Below are 23,024 nucleotides of genomic sequence, written 5' to 3'. Positions count from 1 at the left end.
ATAATGGCGTCAAAGGGCGTTTTCCAAACGTCGGCAATCCAGCAATAAAAAGAGCGTGACACGAGAAGAAAATTCAAAACGTGTCTGAGAAGCACTTGACGACGACAGCTGATAGCCACGAGGAATTCTGTATAGGCTCTTTCGAGTTTAAATTTTCACACCCTTTATAGGATCACAAAAAGGTAAATTATAAACGATTTGACAATATTCGAATTAAAAACATGACAAATTTATTGTATTTGCAATCAATGTAGTGTTAGCGACTTATTAATGTCGGATTATTTTTAATCGGTTGCGTAGAGAATCAAGCTCTATGAAAATGAGAATGTCACGACTCCAGCATTTGACAGTTTTCTCCGTTGCTGCCATTCATCTTCTCCTGTTCTCCATCTGCCCGGTCAGCAGCCGCATTTATCGAACGAACGATGCCGTCGTCATTGAAGGTTCGATCGTTTATTTTTTAATTAAAATGTTCCTGTCAAATTGTAAAGGTTTTCGAGAAATTGTAAAATTCATGGTTTTATTGTCTCTGTGATAGGCTATAATTTAGTTGATGGCAATTCAACAGGCGATATAGCGTTGTGAAGCAATGAATTCACTTAAATTTTTGATATCGTCTTCCGCAGAATTGAAGACATAATAGAATAAGGTTCATTTTCTGCCAATAACTTTGCAGCTGACAATCTGATGGGACCGAGCTCCTTCGCAAGTCGCAATTTCGGATACCCTCCACCGATCCCGATGATGTACGCAGTTAATCCGTACACCGGTCTCTATTACCAGCAGCAGCCCAACTTTCCGTTCTGGCCTTATCCGCTCTACAGGCCGGCCAGCAGCTTCTCTGATGTCGAAAATATTACGGCAACTTCCGCTGAATCTAAGCAACAGAAAATTGCCTGTGGTGTTGGACCTACCACCCTACCCAAAACTATGAATGCACCAGCAGCGGACCGTATACTCGGTGGAACGGAAGCCACCCCGAATTCTTGGCCGTTCGTCGTAAGTTTGATGTGAAAATATATATGTATTAACATATTATTTAACGCAACGACGATTATTAAACTCGTTGACTTCATATATTCCAGGTGGGTCTGAAAAGCACAATGAGTTTAATATATTGCGGAGGATCAATCATTTCCAAGACGAGAATCCTTACAGCGGCCAGTTGCGTGTATAGGTAAAACGTTTGATTTGAAGAAGGATCACATATAATAGGTTGAAAGATTTTAATTCATTTCTGTTCTTTTTTTAAAATTAAGATTGACAATGGAGGAGATTTCGCAACTTTATGTGCTTTTAATCGTGCACCGCCAGGCAGAAATGGTTGGGTTTATTGGCGATGCACAGATGGTTAGGAGGGTTCTTCGCGTTGTGTACCACATCGATTATAATGCTAAAACATTAGTGAGTATTAATTGCGTGTCTGCTTTAGACTTTCTACGTTTAATAATTCAAATGTCCCCGTTTGGAGTTGAACCTCGTTCTGCTAAAACAAGCATTTCTCCAACAATGCGGAATCTTTGTGTTGTGCAATTTTTAATTTCATTTTTTCCCCTTTTTAGCAAAATGACGTTGCCGTCTTGACGATTGACCCGCCCATCAATTTCTCCAAAGACGTTTCGCCCGTTTGCTTGCCGCCAGCCAGTTCCGCCGCTGATCAATTTGTAGGCAAAGATGCAGCCATAATGGGATGGGGAGTAACAGAAAAAGGTAAAATGAAAAACAGATTTTCACATCGAAATAAATCAGCAATTCGAAGAGGAAGGAGACGTAAATATTTAAAATCGGTTCATAAATTCGTCCTTTTTTCATTCTAGATGGTAGTACTTCCAAAACACTTCAGCAAGCTACCGTCCAGGTTACTGCTAATGCAAAATGCATTGAGGGTTGGAGTGCGTCTCCTTCTCCCGTCACCAACCAGCACATTTGCGCAAGTGCTGCTGGAAAAGACATATGCAAAGTAAGTAGTCAAGTCAATAAGTCGTTTCTAGAAACGTAGAGATAAGATTTTAGATTAGCGTAGAAAATAATACCGATTGAGCGCTATATGGACTATTTTATACATGCTGGTAGCTATTTCTATAATTCTGGAAATATTCTGTAGTCTGACAACGGTGGTCCCATGGTCGCCCAAACGAAAGATGGTTCTACTTCGTGGACCCAAGTCGGCATCGCCAGCTTTGGAAACGGTATGTAGGCCTACCACTTGCTATATGATTTGATGTGCCAACGTAGATTGTAAGCCATCACATGTTAATTTTCTTTCTTATTAAGCAACATTATTTGTGTTTTGTCCATTTTTTTAAACAGCATGTGCCGGAGGGAAACCCATCGTCTTCGCAAATGTTGCGTTTTTCAGAAAATGGATTGACACCTACGTGAGAAATTAATCACATCTTAATAAGACTTGCGATAACCACTCCCAAACCCAATACGAACAGACGACCGCAGAAGACATTAGCTATATGGTGTTTTTAAAAGCCCACGCTAAATATTCCCAGTTTAGAAACGTGATTCCATTACATGCTACTTATTATGTATTTTTAATCTCGTCTAATCTTCTTTTTTAAAAATATCATGCTATCGCCTTCTGTTACGGTTGAACTTTTAATTTTTTTGCGCTTGCATGAAAACAATTAGGCCTACTAGCGTCTGGGTTTTTTATTCTGAATACGATTTCGAATTCGTATTGGTTATATTGAAATTTGGTGAATAGAAAATTCAACAGTACAGAAATTGTCTTTTAGGCCGGAAGCCAAGACAATGTCCAGCAGGAGTCGACAGAAATCGCGGATATTCTTTTTTAAAAATAGCGGCTGCCCCACTTCATCTGCATGAGATATTGAAGGAATTAGCCCTTCGTGACGATGTTACCGTTAATTGCTTAGGTTATTCAGTTTGAGATATACAACGATAGATAGCACAATAGCGAATAAGTGCTGACGTTATTGTTCTGAAGTGGTACTACACGAAAATCATTATTCCGTTTTACAGATAATGCTGCTGGCCAATATTCACCGTCTGATTGACATACGCACCTGTAGATGTAGTCAGTCGTCAAAAAAGTTTGAAAAAAAACGCAAAGAAAATAGCTGAATTTTTGTATTGGTGGATTTCACTACGCAATATTCCAAAAATAATTTGAATAAGTATCGCTAGATGGTTCTTGGGAATGAGGGGATTATTCTACTATCGTGGACGATCTGAATTACCATACAAGTTTTTAATAACCTTCCGATTTCCCGGTTGAACTAACGAATTATTCTGGAGTTTCTAATACAATAATTAGTATAGCCTTGGAAGGATTCCGCTGTATAGCGGCAGTGAGCAGCCGTATATCTAATCAAATCAAGACAACTTAATTCAAGATTTTATATTCTGCTCAAATTAGGAATATATTTATTCAAATATGAGGCCTCGACTTTTGGGCACATTATTTTTCATGATTTAGTTTGCATCATTAAGTACTAACAGGATTTGACAAGATTTCACTTCAAAATAGTTAAAGACAAAACCAGGAAATTTGTTCTAAAGTATAATTCACTTTATGTGTCCGTTCGTTTTTTTTATATTTTATTTTTTATGTTTTGCGGCATTATCTTTGTTATTGTCGTTATTGCCAAGCTTTTTTCAAGGTTAACTCTATATAGCATCTATATATACTCTATATAGCTACAACTCTATTATAGCCATATTACAATATTAGCTATCAGAAAATTTAGAAGCAAACTGGAAACGCATACAAATTTGTCTGCACCATTTTCTTGATAAGGCAATGTTTCTCACTTGGTTTCTTTTCTAAGGGAATTACTTATTAGAGAGGCAAATCAGACCCAGAGACAGTGCGCTTTTGCCTCACAGAATGCTTAAGGGCTCCGTGATTTTCCACTTTCTTATTCCATTACATCTATTTCAAACTTCTATATTTATATATTATTGCCTTCTGTTTCGGTTGAATCTTTTCGGCTTACATGAAACAAATTTCTTGCGTCGATTTCTTTCATTCTCAATAAACGACATGCAAATTTAAATGACATCCTCTTATTTGAATAATTCATGCCATACACTTCAATGCAGATAGGCTACCTCTTTTGAGTGCAATTATAATAAGCGATAATAAGGGGACATTTATTAGTCTTATTTCATTCGACTATTGGCTTGGAGTATAGGTATAGTTGCAAAGGAAACGAACCATATTCCCCCGCTTTGTTTGAAACAAAGAAGCGGAATCCTTCCGCACAGTACGGAGTTTAGGATCATGGATCATAGCTCCTAGGACTTTGTTCGCGTATAGTTTAAACTTGCTTATTCTGTAAACCGAGAGCCAACACACCACAAACTTGCCGCTTTTCCTTAGTATTTTGCTTCGGCGGCGTCCCTTTCGTAGATACGATGAAGGGTTTTTGCTTGAACTCAAAATTCTACCCTCCTGTTTGATTGTTGTCCACAGCAACACGCACCTCTGACCTCTGTAAAGTTGCTTCAATCCGAGCGAATAATCCAAGTTTTTGACTAAATCTATTCGAAACTAAATTCATCTCACTTCGAATCATTTTTACTTCAGACGATTCGTCGGTATAGTGGCGACTTTCAAATGGGATAACACTTTTTCGTCTCGTTTTTGATCTTACGTTCTTTATGTGAGAAAGCCGCTTTGTTTAATTGATTCAAGTTATTTCTAGTTATTAGTCTTTAAGGATGGGTACGGTTATCAAGGACAAAGAATTTTTTTTTTATTTTTACGTGCTTTTGATTTCAAGGTAATTTTCCCAAACGTCCTGCGGTGCTGAAAATGATCGGCATTTGGTTTGCACTCCATTCCCCCCCCGCGCTTTGTGTGGGAAAAAGAGGCGATTCCAGTTAATCCTTGTGCACTACGAAGTGTAGAACCAGTTGCTTTGGTGTTTCAAAGCGGAAAGTAAAGTTTCGAACGGATTTGATTTTATTGGTCAATATTATTAAGAATAGCATTCGATTTGAATGGGAAACAGGTACGCCATAAGAGGAAAAGGTATTTTTTGTATTACTAGGCCTACTCAGACTTGAGTGTTGCCTGCGCAGGAAAAGGTATTCAATAGTAATGTCGATGCTTTTTCTTCTGCTGGTTTTTTGTACCGGTAGGATGTTCTAATGGTTGTGGCTATGCGATTTCTAACTGGTGCTCAATAAGTCAATACGTATGAAAATGGTGGCGTCAAACAATAAATATTCGGTTGATTCAAAATTCAAAAACAAGACGACGAGTTAACCAAAAAGCCAACGGGAGAATCTGGAACCGATCATGGCAGGCTCAGCAGCTCGACTCAATCGAACTAGACGATAGTTAACGACGATGCCGGGCTCAGTTTCCGGGTAGTCCCAAATCTGATCGTTTTCGTTTTGCGCTGCGACCGTCAATACGTCAGCGACAATCAACACGAGAAGAATAAGAATGACCTGTTGAATAAGAATTGACAATTGAATGAAATTACTCTCGAGTCTTTTAAGTAGTTATAAGGCAAATTATTCGACAGAAGAAACAATATACCTTATTAGGGTTCATGATAAAACAAGTCTGTTTGGCTTTTTCTATTATCTTCAGTTCTACTTGTTTGCTCTTCATTCGGATGGTGTTTGATGCTCATAGTGGATGGAGCTTCGAATTTATACTAAGTACCCAGTCGTGCAGATAGAAGCATCCGATGCGTAAGAAGTTCAACTCCGGAATTTTCTAGCTAAAGCTGAAGGACGCTTGGGATTTCCCATAGCCACAAAGAGCTGGCACAGTAGTAATGCATGAATGAAACTCCGAGCCAAAGGTGTTCAATTTTATGCGTATCATGGTCTTGCGGGCGGTGAATACTGCTTTTCGCTAGCTTAAATCCGCCGCATTACAACTACTATAGCCGCTGGCGAGGTGTGCGTGTTTCGTGTTCGTTCAGCAACACTCACAACACGCCAGCTGAATCTACTTCTATTTGGCTTTGATGAAACCTGTTTTTTTTTTTAAATAAATCAGGCAATGATTCACGCGTTTATTCACTCAATTTCCTTGTTTTGAATTTATATCTACTCTTCCTTCAGTCATCGACAATTCAGAAAAATACCTTCAAGAAATCCTAGGTGTATTGTGTCCTAAAACTAATACGGATAGCATTTAATCCACACGCTGTGGTTTAATAGGATATCGAATTGTATTCCGTGAAAGCGGAAGGAACTAGGATTTCTTTTCGATTTCAATGCGGAATTGAAATCAAAGCTCAGAGAAATGGCTAACAATTTCGTCGACATCGGGATATGTCCTTGAAGCGTCCATAAATTACGTCAATCATCGAGGAGGGAGGGGTCGTAAATTTTAAGACGGGATGTGGGTGGAGGTCAAATGTGACGTCACAAGTTTGGTCCAAAACTATTACTAAAATTTGTGTTCTTTTTCGTCTGGGGGAGGGTCTTCTTTTGTGATGTAATTCTTTGAAGGGGTTTTTTCCTTTGTGATAAAATGTAAGGGGGGGGGGGCACAATTGCCCAATTTCGTCTGACTTAATTGATGGGCGTCCTCATTTGAGAAAGTGTCTTTAATGTGAATAGAGGTGCTATGTCAGTCAAGTTGGGAGGTTATCCGATACGTCGGACATTAACTTATTAAGTTTGTAATTTCCAAACTGTGCTATTTATAAGATGTCCGTCTGTCGTATCGTAGACCAGCAGTGCAGTTAATAGTTATCCTTGATCAATTTGTCTGTCGTCTCAATTGCGAATCGTTCAGTGGAAAAAGTGTAAGGGTGGACATTGTGGTAGGACACGGATCGCAGTCATATAACACGACAAGCCTTCGAATACATTCGTAAGAATTATCCCTTTTAAGTGAAAAATGTTACGAATTATTTTGATTGTTTTATCGAAACAACTACTTTGTCAGCTTGTATTACAGAGATTTGTAGTACAGAGTGTCGTGTTATTTTCATCAAGATTATTGCTGCTTGTAATTTTATATTGCCGCATTTGCTCCAGTCACTCGACGATATACATATTTATTCAAAGTGACGCAACAATATCTTCCTCCAACATCCACCCTGTGAAATGAGTGTAATGATTTCGTTACTTACGCAATTTCATCGGTTGAACTGGTTATTTTTCTGCAGGTTTTCACAGCTGGATAGGCTATCGGTGAGTCTTGGCATGCATTCCCAGGGAGACGGAAATACTTTGTCAAACGATGCGCAACAAACGAGAAGGATCACTCGCGTTGTCTATACCACGCCAATTACAATGATGCGACAAAAGTAAGTATAGGACTTTGGCCAGTCTGTCAAATTATAGGGAATAATAATAGCGTCCAATCTATCTATTTGAATAAACCACATGCAAATTCTTTTTTGCTGCTTGCTGTGACTCGGTTTCTTCGAATTCGGCAAAGGCGTTCGAAAATGCATTTTAAGAACGATTGCCGCTCAAATATCCGCATTCGCTTATGCGGAATCGACAGAAGTTGCAATGCTTTTTCTTCATAGTGAACTAGTGCCAATGCGATCGCCCCAGATAATCACGTAACAACGATAGACCACATAATAACGATGAGTGCGGAAGTAATTGTCTTGAAGTGGTACTTAGAATCTCATCGATGTCTCAATAATATACTGGCTTATGTTCTCAGTGTAATTAACTTTCGCACATGTAGATGTAGTCAGCTGTCACTAAGGTTTCAAAAAGCGCAAACGAAGCTGAATTTTCGTATTAGTGGGTGTGGCTTCGGCTCCAACATGCCAACAATCAATTGGAACAAGAATCGCTAGATGGTTCTTGGAAATGATGGGATTCCATTATTCAGCGCGATCTGTATTGACTGAATTCTTTCATAATAAAACCCCACCGATAATAATCCAGGGAGAACAATTTGACCTGAAATGGGTCAAAAAATTATAGTATGCACAGGGACGTGCCATTCTTCATTTAAATATTAATTTTCCTTTGTTAAATATTGAACCTGCTTAAGAACCTTAATGCATGTTTTTTATCATTTACTTCGGCCATAATTTATCAGATTCAGAAACAAATATTATGCACAAGTTTTATCATGTTGAACTGATGAGGCGGATATTTGCCTATTTGGCAACATCTTTTCTTTCAATGTCGACATCATAACAATGTCATTGTTGTATAATAGCCACTAGCCAGTGAAGATCTGGTGAGTGGTGACACCACCTGAATGCAAATGCCGCCTCGTGAACGCTCGTGAACCGGTTTGAATCGAAGGATTCTTCGTGATTTTGCCATTCAACATGGATTGGGTAAGTCAAAGCTTGTTTACATATTTTCATTTGTTTTTGTTTTTATTGTCCAGTAAAGTACTGCTGTATGTGTGACCTTCAGCGTGGTTCATGGCAGTTCATTGCAATTATTATTATTTGCAAACGTGGAAAACTTGTAATTTTGCTGCATGCAAAAAATTGCTGCTTGTCAAATTACTTTTATTCGATGCTAATTCTATGCAGTTGCGAGGGGCAGAGACTTAATTGAACAACGGTGGACTCCTTTGGCAAGGAGCGCTTTCGCAAATCCTGCGCTGATCCCGATGATGGATGATGTCAATCCGTAGCCTATACCCGAACTTCCCCAAGTCAGACATCGATCACCAACAACGCAGTCAGATGACACTCTGTTCCGACCGTATCCTCTCTTCAATCCGACCAACAATAACGTCCCTGATGTCGAAGATGCCACCTCTGAAACGAAGCAGATTGCTTGTGGTGTCGGACCTGACTCACCACCGACGGAGTTAATCCGATACCGGCCCAGCTGACCGCATAGTCGGTAGAACCAATGCGATCCCGAATTCTTGGCCATTTATCGTAAGTGATTTTTGACAAGCGTTATTTCTGAACATGACGATTGTGTCTTAGCGGCCTCTTGTAGCTTTTACAGCCTTCATACAGATAACTAAATCTTTTTTAATTCATATTTACTCAAACTTAACTCATTCAAGCAATCGAATATTTCTGTATGTGCTATTTTTTTCAACTAATGCTCATGTTGGCGAGTTGCAGTATTTTGACATTGCCATCCTGACCGTAGCCCCAGCCATCGTTTATTCACCTGCCATTTCGCCCGTTTGCTTGCCAGCATTAGCCAGTTCCGCCGTTGATCAATTCGAATGCCAAGGTGCTGCCATCATGGGAAAGGGGAATCTCAAATTTGGTAAAGCACCAGCATTTGAGATTTGAGATCATATCCGTTATTTTCGTTCTAGATGGATCCGCGCCCAATATGCTCTGCGACAAGCAACTGTCAAGATTGTTACTAATGCCGAATGTAATGCCTTATCATACGGAGGCAAAATTAAGCCCCAGCAGTTCTGTGCAACAACTTATGGAAAAGACTCGTGTCATTGGTGTCAAGTAAGGAGACATTTTACAACTTAAACAATTGGGTGCTAATGCAATGTGATGTGTTCCATCAGAGTCACCACACCCATGAATTAGAAAAAATGAAATGCCTTTTCCCCTTCATGTATTGATTACTCAAATTGTGTTTCTAGGGTGACAGCTGCGGGCCGAATCTGCGAGCTATTAATCGGTAATGGGCTAGTTTTTCTTTCTTTTTAATACGGCTTAACATTTGCACTAGTTTAGAACTTAGTTCACGCGTATATTTCTGCATTAGCATTTCAGCATTAGTGTATATTTCTCCTCGCGGCTCGCATATCATTATTAATATTCGTCTTTCATCGATTGGATGTAAAGGCTGTGCGAATCCAGCATTTACATGGAGTTTACGCCAAAGTGGCATTTTTCCGGAACTGCATTAATACTTACATGCAGGAACAAGGAAACACTACTTGACGACCAGATTATATTTCCGAAGTCCAGGCGACCCAAATCTGGATTACGGTGTATCTATCTATGCTCATCCTGAAATCCAAATTTTAAAAAAATCACACGAAATGAATTCTCATCATTTTCGCATTGCGGTGACGGATAATTATTTATCTGATTAAGTTAAATGGCCTTTTTAAAATTTGTTTTTTCTATATTGCTATCTGATACGATTGGTTCTTTTACCACTTTTTTTACGTCTGATTTCTTCCCACTCAATTAACTGTATGCGATCCCAAAAATTCTTTTGGTTTGGTATGATATTATTCGTATATCTGATTTGCATTTTACGGAATAAATCGGGTATTTAAAGAAACAAAATTACGCAAAATTATTAGCCCGGTGCCCCGTAGAAAATCGTAATTCGCTCACTTATTTTGGCTAGTGAAAAAATATTCCAGGTCCTGCGAATCGACTGACTTTTTGGTTTCAACCTGTTTCCGCTTCACTTGTGTCAAATAGTGGTTAGATCAGTTTCTAATATCGTGTAGCATGGTTGATAGGCGATAAGAAAAAATCCAGTTTATTCCAACGTTCAAAAAATGAAATGTAAAAAAAAAAGAAGAAGTTTCTTGATTGTTGCTAACTGGTATGCACGCTAATAAGGGCTTGGATAATTTAAATTCTATTTCTTTGAGACTTAAGTGAAAAAAATAATTACAACCCCTTGTTTGCGCTCCGTGTCAGTGCTCCGGGTGATTTTATCCATATGATGCTTTGAATTTTTAAAAGACTAATGTTGCATTACCTCCAAATCTTCACATTTGAATAATCTGATGGACTTGACGGACTTTTGGAGGTCGTCGGAACTTGCTGGACGAAAACTTGTTGCCATACGACATCGGTATAACTTGTTGCGTGGTGGTCCAGCTGTCAACTTACAAAATACCTTGAACCCTTTCAGTTGACCGTGAGAAGACAAAATGATTCCACATCTGGAAAATTCCTCGTAGGCGTCAACATCAGAGCACCTGTGTTGGGTCGATATAAAAATATCTGTGCTTGTCAATATCATTAGAATTTTGATCCCTATACTCATCTCCGTTTTCGTGATAAACGATTCAAGAGAAAATTATGTTTCAGCTCAGCCTATACTATAATCGGCCTACGTTAAAAGTAACCAACGTGTGTTTGAGACATTTTCGTAAATATTTACAATCCTAAACGTTTTAAATAGTAAAATTGTGGTAGTTTATTACGGTATTATATTTTGGCTAAGATAAGCTGAAATCACGAAGCAGACGTTAATGGATGAGAATTTCATGTTCGTGAGCGCCCTGAGCGGGAAGGTGTTGGCAACGTACAACATCCATAATTGGATAAATAAAGTGAACAATGATGGTCGTCGCGTTTGCACGTTTCATAATGGAAACGTCGCTCCTGGAACAAGTTTTTAGATCAGCCAAACGATTTTTTCGTTGTTTATCAGCTGCAAGATGGAGTTCTTTATTAGGTAAGAACCCAAATAAGCTTGTTTTATAATATTCAAATTTGTTTGCCAATTGCAGCTGTTTGTTACGTGACACGTGACCTTCATTGTGTAAAATGCATTTCATTGTAAGAGTTAAAACTGAGCATTCGTCTGCCTCTGGGGTTGTGGTCTGACTTTATAGACAAAAATATGATTTATACATTAGGTAATTTAAGTGTGATAGGGAAATCAATTTAAGACTGCTCTGATATAATACCGTTTGAGTTGTGACGGCACGATTTTTTCGAATAAATTATATTCGCGGTTGATATTCAGACAATTTATGCTGAAAGAACTACAGAATTTCGTACTTAAGAAATAAGAATATACTAATGATATATAATGAATAATACTAATGATTATTAATCTTATTATTAGATTAAAACAGAAAAAATAATTTTAAAAAGTCATAAGCAGATCTTGTTCAGTCTGACATTGAACATTTTTTTGGAATTATGCTCCTCCCATTTGTTATAATTCGTAATCCCCCCCCCCCCCAAAAAAAAATAAACACGATTGCCACAAACAAAATAGGAAAGAAGCCATTAATTTTAGTCACACTCATTCCCTGAGGAGATTGAAGGGCGTTTTCGCAATTCGGCAATAAAAAGAGCCCGGAACGAGGAGACAATTCAGACTGTCTTCAGAAATCGTACGAAGTGAAAGAATGTCACGACTTCAGCATTTGACACTTTTCTCCTTTGCTGCCGTTCATCTACTCCTGTTCTCCATCTGCCCATCAGTCAGCGGCCGAATTTATCAAACAAACGATGCCGTCGTCATCGAAGGTTCGACCATTTATTTTCTCATTAAAAATATTGTAGTTTTTTTTTAAATTGTTGGTTCTTTCAAATGTCAACTTTTCAGTAATAATGCTTATTTTGTTTTGCGAATTATTTGTAGTTGACGATGTGAGACCGCCTCTTAGCCCCTCTGCCATGAGAAATTTCGGCAATCCTCCACCGAACCCGATGATGTATGCAAACAATCCGTACACTGGTCTATTGTCCCAGCCGTACCCAAATTTTCCGTTCTGGCCTTATTATCCTCTCTACAAGCCTGCCAGCAGCTTCTCTGATGCCGATGATGTAACAGCAACTTCCCCTGAATCCAGGCAGCAGAATATTGCCTGTGGTAAGGGACCTGATGCACCACCACAACGTAAAAACCCAACAGTCGGAATTGTCGGTGGATCCGATGCCGACCCAAATTCTTGGCCGTTCATCGTAAGTTATTCAATGAAAATATCTAACGTGGCTATTGTATAACTATATAATTATTGAATTGGTTTATTGTTAAATGAATTCATATTGCAGGTGGGTCTGAGGATATTTGGATCGCCTGGCGTGTTCTGCGGAGGATCAATCATTTCCCCGACGAGAATCCTTTCGGCGGCTCATTGCTTCATCAAGTAAGTCATATATTGAGTTCAAGACGGGTAAAAATGAATTTGGTTGATGGGCGATTTTCATGATTTAATTGTTTGCAATTATTTTAGATTATCAGCGTTCGATATTTCGACGATGGTTGCAAGTCTTGGCATGAACACCCAGGGCAATCTACCAGACACCTTCAACGACGCACAGATGACGAGGAGAGTCACTCGCGTTGTCTACCACACAAGTTATAATGACAAGAGGAAAGTGAGTCAATAACCTTTATTTTATAATAATGATAAAGAGTTAATGTTAATGCAACCATAAATGAGAGAATCAATGTAGCATTTGAATATTTCTATATGGCGCTAAAAATTCATTGACTTTTGAATTTGCTGCAGTATAATGACGTTGCCGTCTTGACGGTAGACCCGCCCATCGTTTATTCACCTGCCATTTCTCCCGTTTGCTTGCCGCCATTTAATAACGCCGCTGATCAATTCGTGGGTAAAGATGCGGCCATCATGGGGTGGGGAAGATTGGAAACAGGTAGAAACACAGTCAGCTGATTTTAGAACATAACGAATAAAAGCGCGATAACGTATATACCTCACATTTATCGATTTACCTTCATTTCTGCCATTCTATAGAGGGAGGTCAACCGAATGCACTTCAGCAAGCTACCGTCCAAATCATTCCTAACGCAGATTGTAACGCGCAATATGGAGGTGGTATCATCTTCAAGCAGCAACTCTGTGCAAGTGCTGAAGGAAAAGACACCTGCCAAGTAAAATCACTTTTTATTATAAGCATCATACCGTAACCTACACGTTTAGTCGTTTACGTTCAATTATAACTCGACAAAATTGTCTGCTGCATTGAATATGTTGTTCTTTCGACTTTTAAGGGTGACAGTGGAGGTCCAATCGTCGCCCAAACTGAAGATGGTTCTACTGCATGGACCCAGGTCGGCATCACCAGCTTCGGACGAGGTAGGCAATTAACGGTGGACTGTTCTTTATATTTTTCCATAATCCATAAGCTTCATCTAATCATGTGTTTTTCATTTATTTTGTACGAAGGCTGTGCGAATCCAGATTTCGCTGGCGTTTACGCCAGTGTGGCATTTTTCAGGAACTGGATTGATACCTACATGAAAAACTAAACACGACTCCGTAATCTTTGTGGAGCTCTATTGGTTCAAACGGCACAGCTTCGGCGTTTCAAATCGGAAAGTAACATTTCGAACGCTTGATTTTATGGGTCAATATTAAAGAATAGCATTAGATTTGTGTGGGAAACAGGTACGCCATATTATATAAGGTATTCAATATGCAATTCAATAGTGTATGCTTTGTCTTTTGCTGGGTCCTTGGCGGTCCTTGCACGATGCTCTATAATGGTTGTGGCTATATACGAATTCTTATTGGTGCTCAATACACAACACATGAAAGTGATGGGGAAAAACAATAAGTACTCGGTTGATTGTTTTAATAATGAGACGAGTTAACCGAAAAGCCAACGGGAGAATCTGGAACCGATCATGGCAGGCTCAGCAGCTCGACTCAATCGAACTAGACGATAGTTAACGACGATGCCGGGCTCAGTTTCCGGGTAGTCCCAAATCTGATCGTTTTCGTTCTGGGCTGCGACCGTCAATACGTCAGCGACAACCAACACGAGAAGAATAAGAATGACCTGTTGAATAAGAATTAACAATTGAATAAAATTACTCTTCAGTCTTTTTTCAATTATTAAGCAGAAGAAACAATACCTTGGGATTCATGATGATTTATAAGTCTGTTTGGCTGTTTCTATGATCTTCTACTTGTTAGCTCTTCAGTCGAATGGTGTTTGATGCTCATAGTTGATGGAGCTTCGTATTTATACTACCCAGTGGTGCATGTAGAAACATCCGATGCGTAAGTAGACCCACAGCTCCGGAATTTTCTAGCTAGCTAAAGCTGAAGGACGCTTATAGGGTTTTCCCATATAGCCACAAATAGCTAACAAAGTAGTAATGCATGAATGAAGCTCCGGCACCAGAGGTGTATACAATTTTATGCGTATATCATGGTCTCGCGGGCGGAGAATACTGCTTTCCGCTAGCTTTAGTCCACAACAACTAGCCGCTGGTGTTTCGTTTTCGTTCAGCAACAGCACTCCCAACTCACCAGCTGAATCTGGTTCTATTTGGCTTTGATCAAACCTTTCTTTTTTTTTTTTAATAAATCACTAAAATCAGGCATGATTCACGCGTTTATTCACTCAATTTCCGTGTTTTTACTTTATGTCTACTCTTCCTTCCGTCATCAGTATTGTGTCCTAAAAACTAATTACCCGAAGGGTTACTGGTCAAAGTTTCGTTTGCAGTATGGTTTACATGGGCACCCTCAGTTCTCGTAACACTACATAGATGGATGCACTAGTTTTTGGCAATTATTGATTGTAATCAACAATTTTATTGCATTTCAATGGCAGTAATCGGTGGCTTACAATTTTTTACATCTATTCTGAAAATTTGGCTGCAATCGATTCAGGCATTTGATCAAACGGAGTTCTGGTTACTTTTTGACAGAATTTCAATAGCTGTTATAGCAGACGATAATACAGAGACATGTGACAGGGATATAAACGTAACGTGACAATCGACTACTATTGTATGATAGAATAGAAGTCACTGTATGTTATCACCGAACGCTATCAATCTCCAGTAACAGAAGTGCTGATAGGTAGTTACTTAAATTTAATTTTAACAAGATCCGGTGTGACGTGGGGTGGCGGGGCGAAGCCTCCGCCGCACCAAAGTCACGCCTTACCCTTACGCCGCGCCATATCATATTAGGTTTTTTGGAATTTAATTTTTATTTAATGTTTGGATAGAAACATGCGGAAATATTCTTTTAATCTCTTTCTCGATTTTTGCTTATTACAATCTTCCGGAAACTAAGGGCATAAATTTTTTTTTAATGTTATTAATCCATCTTAATAATAGGCCTACCTTTATAACAGAATATTTTTATTATTCTATAACTATTCTATAGCTCTGTCTTTGTAAAACTATACCAATACTACTATACCAACTAGAATACCCTTAACATTCCCTTCGGGTACCTTGCGGCGTACGTACGCTGCCTACAGTACGGATAGCGTTTAATCCGCACACGCTATGGTCAAATAGGGTTGAATGGTAACCCAACAGGTGGCAATTCAAAGGCCCGTGAAAGCGTAAGGAACCGCGGCGAAGCTAGAGAGAAATGGCTAACAATTTCGTCGTCGACATCGGGATAAGTCCTTGAAGGGTCCATAAAATTACATCATTCATCGAGGAGGGAGGGGTCGTAAATTTTATGACGGGATGTGGGTGGAGGTCAAATGTGACGTCACAAGTTTGGTCCAAAACTATTCTAAAATTTGTGTTCTTTTTCGTCTGGGGGAGGTTCTTCTTTTGTGATGACGAAATTCTTTGAAGGGGTTTTTTCCTTTGTGATAAAATGTAAGGGGGGGGGGTACAATTGCCAAATTTCGTCTGACTTAATTGATGGGCGTCCTCATTTGAGAAAGTGTCTTTAACGTGAATAGAGGTGCTATGTCAGTCAAGTTGGTTATCCGATACGTCGGATATTAAATTATTAAGTTTGTAATTTCCAAACTGTGCTATTTTGTAAGATGTCCGTCTGTCGTAGACCAGCAGTGCAGTTAATAGTTATCCTTGATCAATTTGTCTGTCGTCTCAATTGCGAATCGTTCAGTGGAAAAACTGTAAGGGTGGACATTGTGGTAGGACACGGATCGCAGTCATATAACACGACAAGCCTTCGAATACATTCGTAAGAATTATCCCTTTAAGTGAAAAATGTTACGAATTATTTTGATTGTTTTATTGAAACAACTACTATTTTATCAGCTTGTATTTCCTTATTTCGGAGAATTGTACAGTGTCGTGTTATTTTTACTAAGATTATTGCTGCTTGTAATTTTATATTGCCACATTTGCTTCAGTCACTTAACGATGTACATATTTATTCACAGTGACGCAACAATATCTTCCTCCAACATCCACCCTGTGAAATGAGTGTAATGATTTCGTGCGTTGAACAGGACCGTTCCTTCTGAAATGGACACGATCTGCAGCCAAATTTGATCGCCCGCCTTCAAGTTGATGGTCGACTGGAGGGTCAACGGACTAAATTGGCCATCGGAGGTGTTGGTTTCTTCTACCTCCGCCCAGCCGACTCGATTGCCGTTCAGGTAAAGACTCACCGCTAATTCTACCTCGGAAACAGATTGAGGGAAAAGGGCGTGGCCCGTGAAAGAAAAGAAGTAAATCCCTGATCTCGGTGCCCTGAATTTCCCCGACGCCAGTTCCATGGCGTTTCCGATGTTGACTTTGGCCAGGTCGAATGGAATTGGAGTTTTTAACGTTGAAAATGGGGTGATTCTCGTGGCGTAGAAATAGGTCGGCACCGACTTGATGTCGTTCGATCCAATCCATTTCTGCAAATCTAATATCAAAAGAATTTAATTAAAGGCATAAAATTCGAATGTAATTAATTGTGTACCCTTTTCTTTGGCATGGAAGTTGCAGTAAACGGTTTCCACCGATGTGTTTCCCATTACAGAAAATAGTCCGTTTGTTTTGTATCCGATTTGTTGCAGATCAGAACAGGATGTAGGAATTTTACCAATGTCTACTATTTCGCTCGTTCTAGCTGATAGTTAAAAAAAATTGAAAAGTTAATGTGGATGTAATAATGTGGGGGTAATATATATTTATTTTTTTTTGGGGGGGGGGATAAATTTTTCAGGATACATTCCATGTTTTGTTATTTACCTTTCAGGTCCGTTGTCAAATTTCCAACTTTGATCTTTACCTCGTCCAACTCTTGCTTATTGGCTGCAAGTTTCTCTATTGCAATAGTAAGACATTTCAGTTAACTCCGATTGATGAATTATAGAATACTACTTCTTTCCATGTATCTCGAAAAAAATTACCTTGTAATTCCTCCGTTAAATTCTCTAAAGCGATGTTAGCTTCGGCAGCTGATCGTTGGGAAGATTCCTCAAGTTTGAGCATTACTGATGTCGTGATATCAATTTTCAGGTCAGTTTCTAACCCAGCAAATAAAGAGAGAAATAACAAGTTGATAGCTGACTAATGACTATTCCAATCGAATACTCTTTTTCCTTTTAACTTTTTTTGCCGAGTCTCAGAGCGACAACTTTCCAAATTTTCTCGTTTCACAGGCGTACTACGTAGTGTTTTAAGGAAAGATTTTTAGAACAGCAGTTTACTCTAATTACCGTGTAAATCTTGTGTTAAATTAGCAGCTGTGACCTGAAGTTCGGAAGATAATGCGGAATACTTATTTTCAAAACCGACCGAAATTTCTGAAATCGAAAGAAATTACGTATGTTAAGTGCGGTAAATATTCCTTAAATTATTTATCTCTGAATGGTACCTTTCATTTCCTTTGCCAAATTACGCATTGTCGTGTTGACGACGTTCAGTTCCTTATTAGTATCTAAGAATTAAATTTACTTTTCATTTCACCTAAATTTCTTAATTATTTTTTTCATTAAAATCAAACCTTTTTGTAAACCATTCAACTGATTTAAAAGACTACTCTTCGACATTGTCAAATCCTGTGAAATTTTGAGTAACTCCTTTTTTGTGTCTAAAAATAATGTAAGGAATTGTTTAGTTCGAAATCATTTCTGAATTATTATAATAAAAAATATCACCGGCCAATTCCATCTTCAACTTTTCAGCTACACTCTTTGTTTCTGAAGCAAAAGATCGTTTTTAAGCCCACTAAATATTTTTTGAATCAATCCAAATCACCTGTTAACTCCTTCTTCAAATTCTTGATTTCTAATTTCGTTTCTTCTAAACGCTCTGAATTTGTTGATAGACCTGTAGTGCACAATATGAAACGTTTAGTTTAACAGTTAAATACGAAATATTTTTTGTATTGATATATACCGTCTGATATCTCTTTGAGATCCATTTTTCCTACCAAATCTTGCAGAGCTGGAAGGGAAAAAATGCTTATGTCAGTTTAGTGGTTTACTTATTTCGTCAATTTGATGCCAAGTAGTAAAAAGAAAATACATTTAGATTCCTTCTCCAATTTTTGAACGGCGGCTATTGTGTTTGCAAAATATAAAAAAATTCATCACAAATTAAATTTCACTAGAATTTGAATGATTAGTTTTTTTACATTTTAAAGTGGCTAAATCAATCTGTTCGTTAGACGCCGTAGACGTAGTAGTTGCCAGCGTCGTGAATACAGCAAAGAAGGTGATAGATATTGTCACTGGATGCATCGTTGATGCTTCTTTATTTGCCTGTTTAATTGACTTATCTGATAAAGATTTACTCATCAAAGAATCCGGACAAAATAACGACAAGATACAGAATAAGGAACACCAAAAACATGTCAATGATTTAAGTAAATAATTTCATAAAAATTAACTCGATTTACTTTTATGGGAGAAGTTCTGCGATGGACGTTCTAAAAAAAACTCTTGATGATGGAACAGATCGGTCGATTTGAAACTTGAAAATAATGTGCGCACGCATTCGCACTACGAGGAACGCGAATGTATACTGAATCGCCAAACGGGGATTAAAGATAGTTGCAGCGAGTTGCAGCAACCGGACGCGTTTCGTCAATCGAAGTCCACCACGCGATTATACGCGGAAGGAAAAAGAGGCGTTATTTCATATCTTTGCGTATTTTTATCATTTACATGTTACTTATGCATTTTATATGTATTTAGACTATTTATATGTAACTGTCTTTTATTAATTATAATTTTTTCGTTTTTTTTTTGTTCTACGCCGCTGTATTTTGCAACGCCTTCCTAAAGACAATCCGTAAGTCCGCAATATGAGTATTCCACCGGCCGAGTCGCCGGTTCCATCCAGCACTTCGACTCTGCCGGTTCATCCGCAGAAGGGACAATGACACCGACGACAACAGAGGAAACTTTGAGCTATTCAGACGAAGTGGGCTTTGCCTGTAAAATTTAATCGAGAATCTGCTTTCCATTTTTTGGTTTGACTTATGCTGATGTTTTGAACCTGGTGAATTTAAGCACCGCAACGTGAACCGGTTTATTATTATCGTCGATTTTTTGTTTATTTTTTAATTTTTTGGGGGTGGGGGGGGAATTAATGCACTACACGTATTGAGTCGTCAGTCAGGTATAAAGTCGAAACTGGTTTACCCATTTTTTTTTTCATTTGCAGATGCATTTATTATGTAAGACCTTCAAGGTTGATCCTGGCAGTTCATTGCACAAACAAGAACAAGTTCAATCAGATATTTTCTTCCGTCTGGGAATGTGGTCTAATATTATTATTGAAAAAATGAAATACCACGCTTTTGATTTTAGTTTCTGCGACCATTAACAATGTCTTGAGTCTTGAGGTGCATTCGCATTGTTTAACTGTTGAACAGGGAAAGATGAAAAAGTCTTGAACACCGGCCTAAGAGAGTTAAGTAGGCCATGATAACATTTACACGTCGACATCTTAATTTTTATGTCTAAATTAATATTTTTTAACGTTCAGATCAAAACAGAAGATTTAAATTAGGAATAAAATGTGACAAGAAAAAAACACGTTTGGGGAATTCCCTAAAGCTCCTCCCATTTCACCATAGTCGTTAGTCTTTTTTTTCCTATGAAACAAGAATTTGTTAACAAAATAGGCGAATAATTCAACACTGTAAGTCTGTTAGTCGTGTTCATTCTCCGAGGAGATTTTAGGGCGTTTTCTCCGATCCCGGAATAAAAGGAACGAGACTCGAAAAGAAAATTTCAGACGCCTTCAAACTTTAAGGTGATGAGAATGTCATTACTCCAACATCTAGCAGGTTTCTTCTTTGCTGCTCTTCATCTTCTTCTATTCTCCGTCTGTCCGGCCAGCAGCCGCATTTATCAAACGAACGATGCCGTCATCATTGAAGGTTCGACTATTTAATTAAAAATTCGCATACAATTATTTCTTCGTTAAATTTTTTCAAATCGTAAGTTGTTGTGTGACGTTCCTGTTATGCCAATTATGTGCAGTTGACGGTGTGGGACCCAGCAATTTTGCAAGTCGCAACTTTGGAAATCTTGCACCAGTCCCGATGACGTATGCAGTTAATCCGTACATTGGCCTCTCTTCCCAGCCATACCCCAACTTTCCGTTATGGCCTTATCCGCTCTACAAGCCGGCCAGCAGCTTCTCTGATGTTGAAAACGTTACAGCAACTTCATCTGATTCTAAGCAGCAGAAAATTGCCTGTGGTGTCGGACCTGCTTCACCACCGCAACGTTCCTTCCCAGATGTCAGGATTGTCGGTGGATCGGAAGCCACCCCGAATTCTTGGCCGTTTGTCGTACGTTTTTGAACATTTCAATTGCAACGGAATGATGATGCGATGGTTGAACTGTTGTTGTTGTTGACTCATAATCCAGGTGGGTCTGAGGAAAGCAGGATCTACCGGTGTGTTTTGCGGAGGATCAATCATTTCCCCGACGAGAATCCTTACAGCGGCTCATTGCGTGAACGAGTAAGACATTTCATTTGAGGAAAGATTAAATCTATTATTGGGGTGATTCTCAATTATTGCTGATTGCAATTATTTTAGATTATCGGCGTTCGACATTTCGACAATGACTGTGAGTCTTGGCATGCACGTCCAGGGAATTCTCCCAGACACGTACGCCGATGCACAGATGACGAGGAGAGTTAGTCGCGTTGTCTACCACAATGCTTTCAATACAAATACAATGGTGAGTATATTGCGAGTCTGTTTTTAACGTTCATATCGATATCCCTTGTTTAGATATACTGTTTATCACTAGAATTAGACACCCTCAAATAACTGTATATTTGTTGCGCTATCTGTCTATTGACTTTACGTTGGTTTGTTGCAGGTCAATAACATTGCCGTCTTGACGGTAACCCCTGACTTGATTTACTCAGCTGCCATTTCGCCCGTTTGTTTGCCACCATTTAATAACGCCGCCAATCAATTCGTCGGTAAAGATGCGGCCATCATGGGATGGGGAACTTTAGCATCGGGTATTAATTAGTTGATGTTGAAACTACCTAGTGAAGCGCGACTAAAAAAATCTTCATTCTTTTGTCACTTTTTCACATGTCTACGGTGCATTAATAATATCGGTTCACATCCGTTCTTTTTCGTTCTAGGTGGAGAAGCGTCCAATACTCTGCAACAGGCAACTGTCAAAGTTATTTCCAACGCTGCCTGTAATATTCCATATGAAAATAATCTCAGTCCCCAACACTTCTGTGCAGCAGCTGATGGAAAAGACGCATGCAAAGTAAGAAGACATTTGAAAACTTAATCTGAACTTTACAAAAATTAGAAGCACACGTAATTTGTGTTCGTGTTACTTACCACACACGTAAATTGCAAAACTGGAGCACATTTCCCAATATTCTAATTAGCTAAATGGTGTCTGTTATTTTTTTTTAGAACGACGGCGGTGGGCCAGCTGTCGTTCGAAACCCAAACGGATCTTGGAAACAGGCCGGCATTGTCAGCTTTGGATTCGGTAGGCTATTTATTACATCAACAGTGAAAATGTTCTCGTGATTTTTCGGTTTTTCCCCCTTGCGCTCTAGTTTACATAAGTTGGCGTCGATATCGTTTTTCAAAAAAATTAATATTCGTATTTTCTATTCGCTACGAAGGCTGTGCAGATCCAAAATATCCTGGAGTTTACGCCAGTGTGGCTTTTTTCAGGAACTGGATTAACACCTACATGAAAAACTAAAACGCCATGCACTTTGGTCGAGACTTTGGTATACCAGCTAATACTTCCGAAGCTCAGGCGACACGGATATGTACTGCGGTATCTATATTCTATGATCATTTTGAAAGTTGAAACCCAGATTAAAAAGACTAAATTGATTCTCATCACTTTTGTGTCGGAAAGTTGACGGATAATTTGTGTTCTTAAATAAATTATATGACCTTGATAATTTTGTTATTCAATGGCTGTTCCGTTAGTCCTTTTTACTTATAAACTTTAAAAAAAGTTTTTTCTTCCAATTTCTTCCTCAAAAAAATAAACTCATACAATCCAACATTTCTATATTGGTTATTCATTTATTATATTTTTGTTTAAATATCTGATTTGAATAGAATGGGATAAGTCGAGCATACAAAAATACATATGAAAGAAATTGGGTTGAACTGTTTTAGAATTTTAAAATGGACAATAAGGTTTAAGGCCCATTGATGGAGAGCGGACTTCGAAAGATCACTGATCTGGTGTATATTTTTCACTTGAAAG

The 23,024-nt window shown here is 38.6% G+C and overlaps 4 protein-coding genes and 1 long non-coding RNA gene across 11 annotated transcripts; 3 read left to right on the top strand and 2 right to left on the bottom strand.

Annotated features, from left to right (window-relative positions):
- Positions 1-32: 32 nt before the first annotated feature.
- Positions 33-22,815, top strand: LOC124206053 (trypsin alpha-like). 2 transcript variants are annotated; one of them, XM_046603670.1, is made up of 9 exons: positions 33-182; positions 301-443; positions 20,781-21,094; positions 21,174-21,268; positions 21,347-21,491; positions 21,636-21,783; positions 21,913-22,046; positions 22,202-22,280; positions 22,420-22,815. In XM_046603670.1, exons 2-9 carry the CDS (start codon positions 314-316, stop codon positions 22,500-22,502), a joined length of 1,128 nt encoding a protein of 375 aa, XP_046459626.1. In that variant the 5' UTR covers positions 33-182; positions 301-313; the 3' UTR covers positions 22,503-22,815. The 2 variants fall into 2 exon arrangements, with proteins under 2 accessions (XP_046459626.1, XP_046459625.1); XM_046603669.1 differs by lacking the exons at positions 20,781-21,094; positions 21,174-21,268; positions 21,347-21,491; ... (2 more) ...; positions 22,202-22,280; positions 22,420-22,815 and adding exons at positions 677-999; positions 1,086-1,177; positions 1,260-1,404; ... (2 more) ...; positions 2,105-2,189; positions 2,311-2,596 and having other exon boundaries at positions 65-182.
- On the bottom strand, positions 4,925-5,780 carry LOC124206060. The gene is made up of 2 exons (XR_006879542.1): positions 5,528-5,780; positions 4,925-5,436 (listed from the first exon to the last, which is right to left on the bottom strand). It is a non-coding gene; the product is annotated as an uncharacterized LOC124206060 (long non-coding RNA).
- Positions 6,549-10,172, top strand: LOC124206059 (serine protease hepsin-like). 4 transcript variants are annotated; one of them, XR_006879540.1, is made up of 8 exons: positions 6,549-6,823; positions 6,899-7,065; positions 7,122-7,262; positions 8,144-8,267; positions 8,472-8,828; positions 9,052-9,374; positions 9,515-9,552; positions 9,720-10,172. XR_006879540.1 is itself a non-coding variant. In XM_046603685.1 (4 exons), exons 1-4 carry the CDS (start codon positions 9,131-9,133, stop codon positions 9,889-9,891), a joined length of 366 nt encoding a protein of 121 aa, XP_046459641.1. In that variant the 5' UTR covers positions 8,839-9,130; the 3' UTR covers positions 9,892-10,172. The 4 variants fall into 4 exon arrangements, 2 of the variants coding, with proteins under 2 accessions (XP_046459641.1, XP_046459643.1); XR_006879541.1 differs by lacking the exons at positions 8,144-8,267; positions 8,472-8,828; positions 9,052-9,374; positions 9,515-9,552; positions 9,720-10,172 and adding exons at positions 7,397-7,582; positions 7,658-8,053; XM_046603685.1 differs by lacking the exons at positions 6,549-6,823; positions 6,899-7,065; positions 7,122-7,262; positions 8,144-8,267; positions 8,472-8,828 and having other exon boundaries at positions 8,839-9,138; positions 9,227-9,374.
- On the bottom strand, positions 6,888-19,312 carry LOC124206049 (multimerin-1-like). 3 transcript variants are annotated; one of them, XR_006879539.1, is made up of 14 exons: positions 19,187-19,312; positions 18,923-19,066; positions 18,814-18,846; positions 18,685-18,732; positions 18,544-18,615; positions 18,444-18,485; positions 18,290-18,376; positions 18,161-18,223; positions 18,003-18,089; positions 17,694-17,810; positions 17,533-17,607; positions 17,261-17,410; positions 16,655-17,203; positions 6,888-6,944 (listed from the first exon to the last, which is right to left on the bottom strand). XR_006879539.1 is itself a non-coding variant. In XM_046603663.1 (13 exons), exons 2-13 carry the CDS (start codon positions 19,026-19,028, stop codon positions 16,725-16,727), a joined length of 1,359 nt encoding a protein of 452 aa, XP_046459619.1. In that variant the 5' UTR covers positions 19,029-19,066; positions 19,187-19,312; the 3' UTR covers positions 16,595-16,724. The 3 variants fall into 3 exon arrangements, 2 of the variants coding, with proteins under 2 accessions (XP_046459619.1, XP_046459621.1); XM_046603663.1 differs by lacking the exon at positions 6,888-6,944 and having other exon boundaries at positions 16,595-17,203; XM_046603665.1 differs by lacking the exon at positions 6,888-6,944 and having other exon boundaries at positions 16,595-17,203; positions 18,923-19,049.
- On the top strand, positions 11,922-14,155 carry LOC124206054 (trypsin-like). Its single transcript, XM_046603671.1, has 8 exons — positions 11,922-12,110; positions 12,226-12,548; positions 12,639-12,733; positions 12,821-12,965; positions 13,100-13,247; positions 13,349-13,485; positions 13,606-13,690; positions 13,781-14,155. Exons 1-8 carry the CDS (start codon positions 11,990-11,992, stop codon positions 13,861-13,863), a joined length of 1,137 nt encoding a protein of 378 aa, XP_046459627.1. The 5' UTR covers positions 11,922-11,989; the 3' UTR covers positions 13,864-14,155.
- Positions 22,816-23,024: the final 209 nt, after the last annotated feature.

Source organism: Daphnia pulex, chromosome 10 (assembly GCF_021134715.1).
Source record: "Daphnia pulex isolate KAP4 chromosome 10, ASM2113471v1".
Lineage (NCBI taxonomy): Eukaryota > Metazoa > Arthropoda > Branchiopoda > Diplostraca > Daphniidae > Daphnia > Daphnia pulex.
This window is presented reverse-complemented; position numbering and strand designations above follow the sequence as displayed.

Coding starts and splice junctions, on each gene's coding strand:
- LOC124206054 (XM_046603671.1), top strand. CDS start 11,990: ATGTCACGACTTCAGCATTTGACACTTTTCTCCTTTGCTGCCGTTCAT. Junction 12,734..12,820: donor GCGGCTCATTGCTTCATCAA/GTAAGTCATATA, acceptor CAATTATTTTAG/ATTATCAGCGTTCGATATTT. Junction 12,966..13,099: donor GTTATAATGACAAGAGGAAA/GTGAGTCAATAA, acceptor AATTTGCTGCAG/TATAATGACGTTGCCGTCTT.
- LOC124206059 (XM_046603685.1), top strand. Junction 9,375..9,514: donor ACTCGTGTCATTGGTGTCAA/GTAAGGAGACAT, acceptor TTGTGTTTCTAG/GGTGACAGCTGCGGGCCGAA. Junction 9,553..9,719: donor AATCTGCGAGCTATTAATCG/GTAATGGGCTAG, acceptor TTGGATGTAAAG/GCTGTGCGAATCCAGCATTT.
- LOC124206053 (XM_046603669.1), top strand. CDS start 314: ATGAAAATGAGAATGTCACGACTCCAGCATTTGACAGTTTTCTCCGTT. Junction 1,000..1,085: donor CGAATTCTTGGCCGTTCGTC/GTAAGTTTGATG, acceptor CATATATTCCAG/GTGGGTCTGAAAAGCACAAT. Junction 1,711..1,817: donor ATGGGGAGTAACAGAAAAAG/GTAAAATGAAAA, acceptor TTTTCATTCTAG/ATGGTAGTACTTCCAAAACA.
- LOC124206049 (XM_046603663.1), bottom strand. CDS start 19,028: ATGCATCCAGTGACAATATCTATCACCTTCTTTGCTGTATTCACGACG. Junction 18,486..18,543: donor TTTGAAGAAGGAGTTAACAG/GTGATTTGGATT, acceptor CTTTTGCTTCAG/AAACAAAGAGTGTAGCTGAA. Junction 18,090..18,160: donor TTTGGCAAAGGAAATGAAAG/GTACCATTCAGA, acceptor TTTCGATTTCAG/AAATTTCGGTCGGTTTTGAA.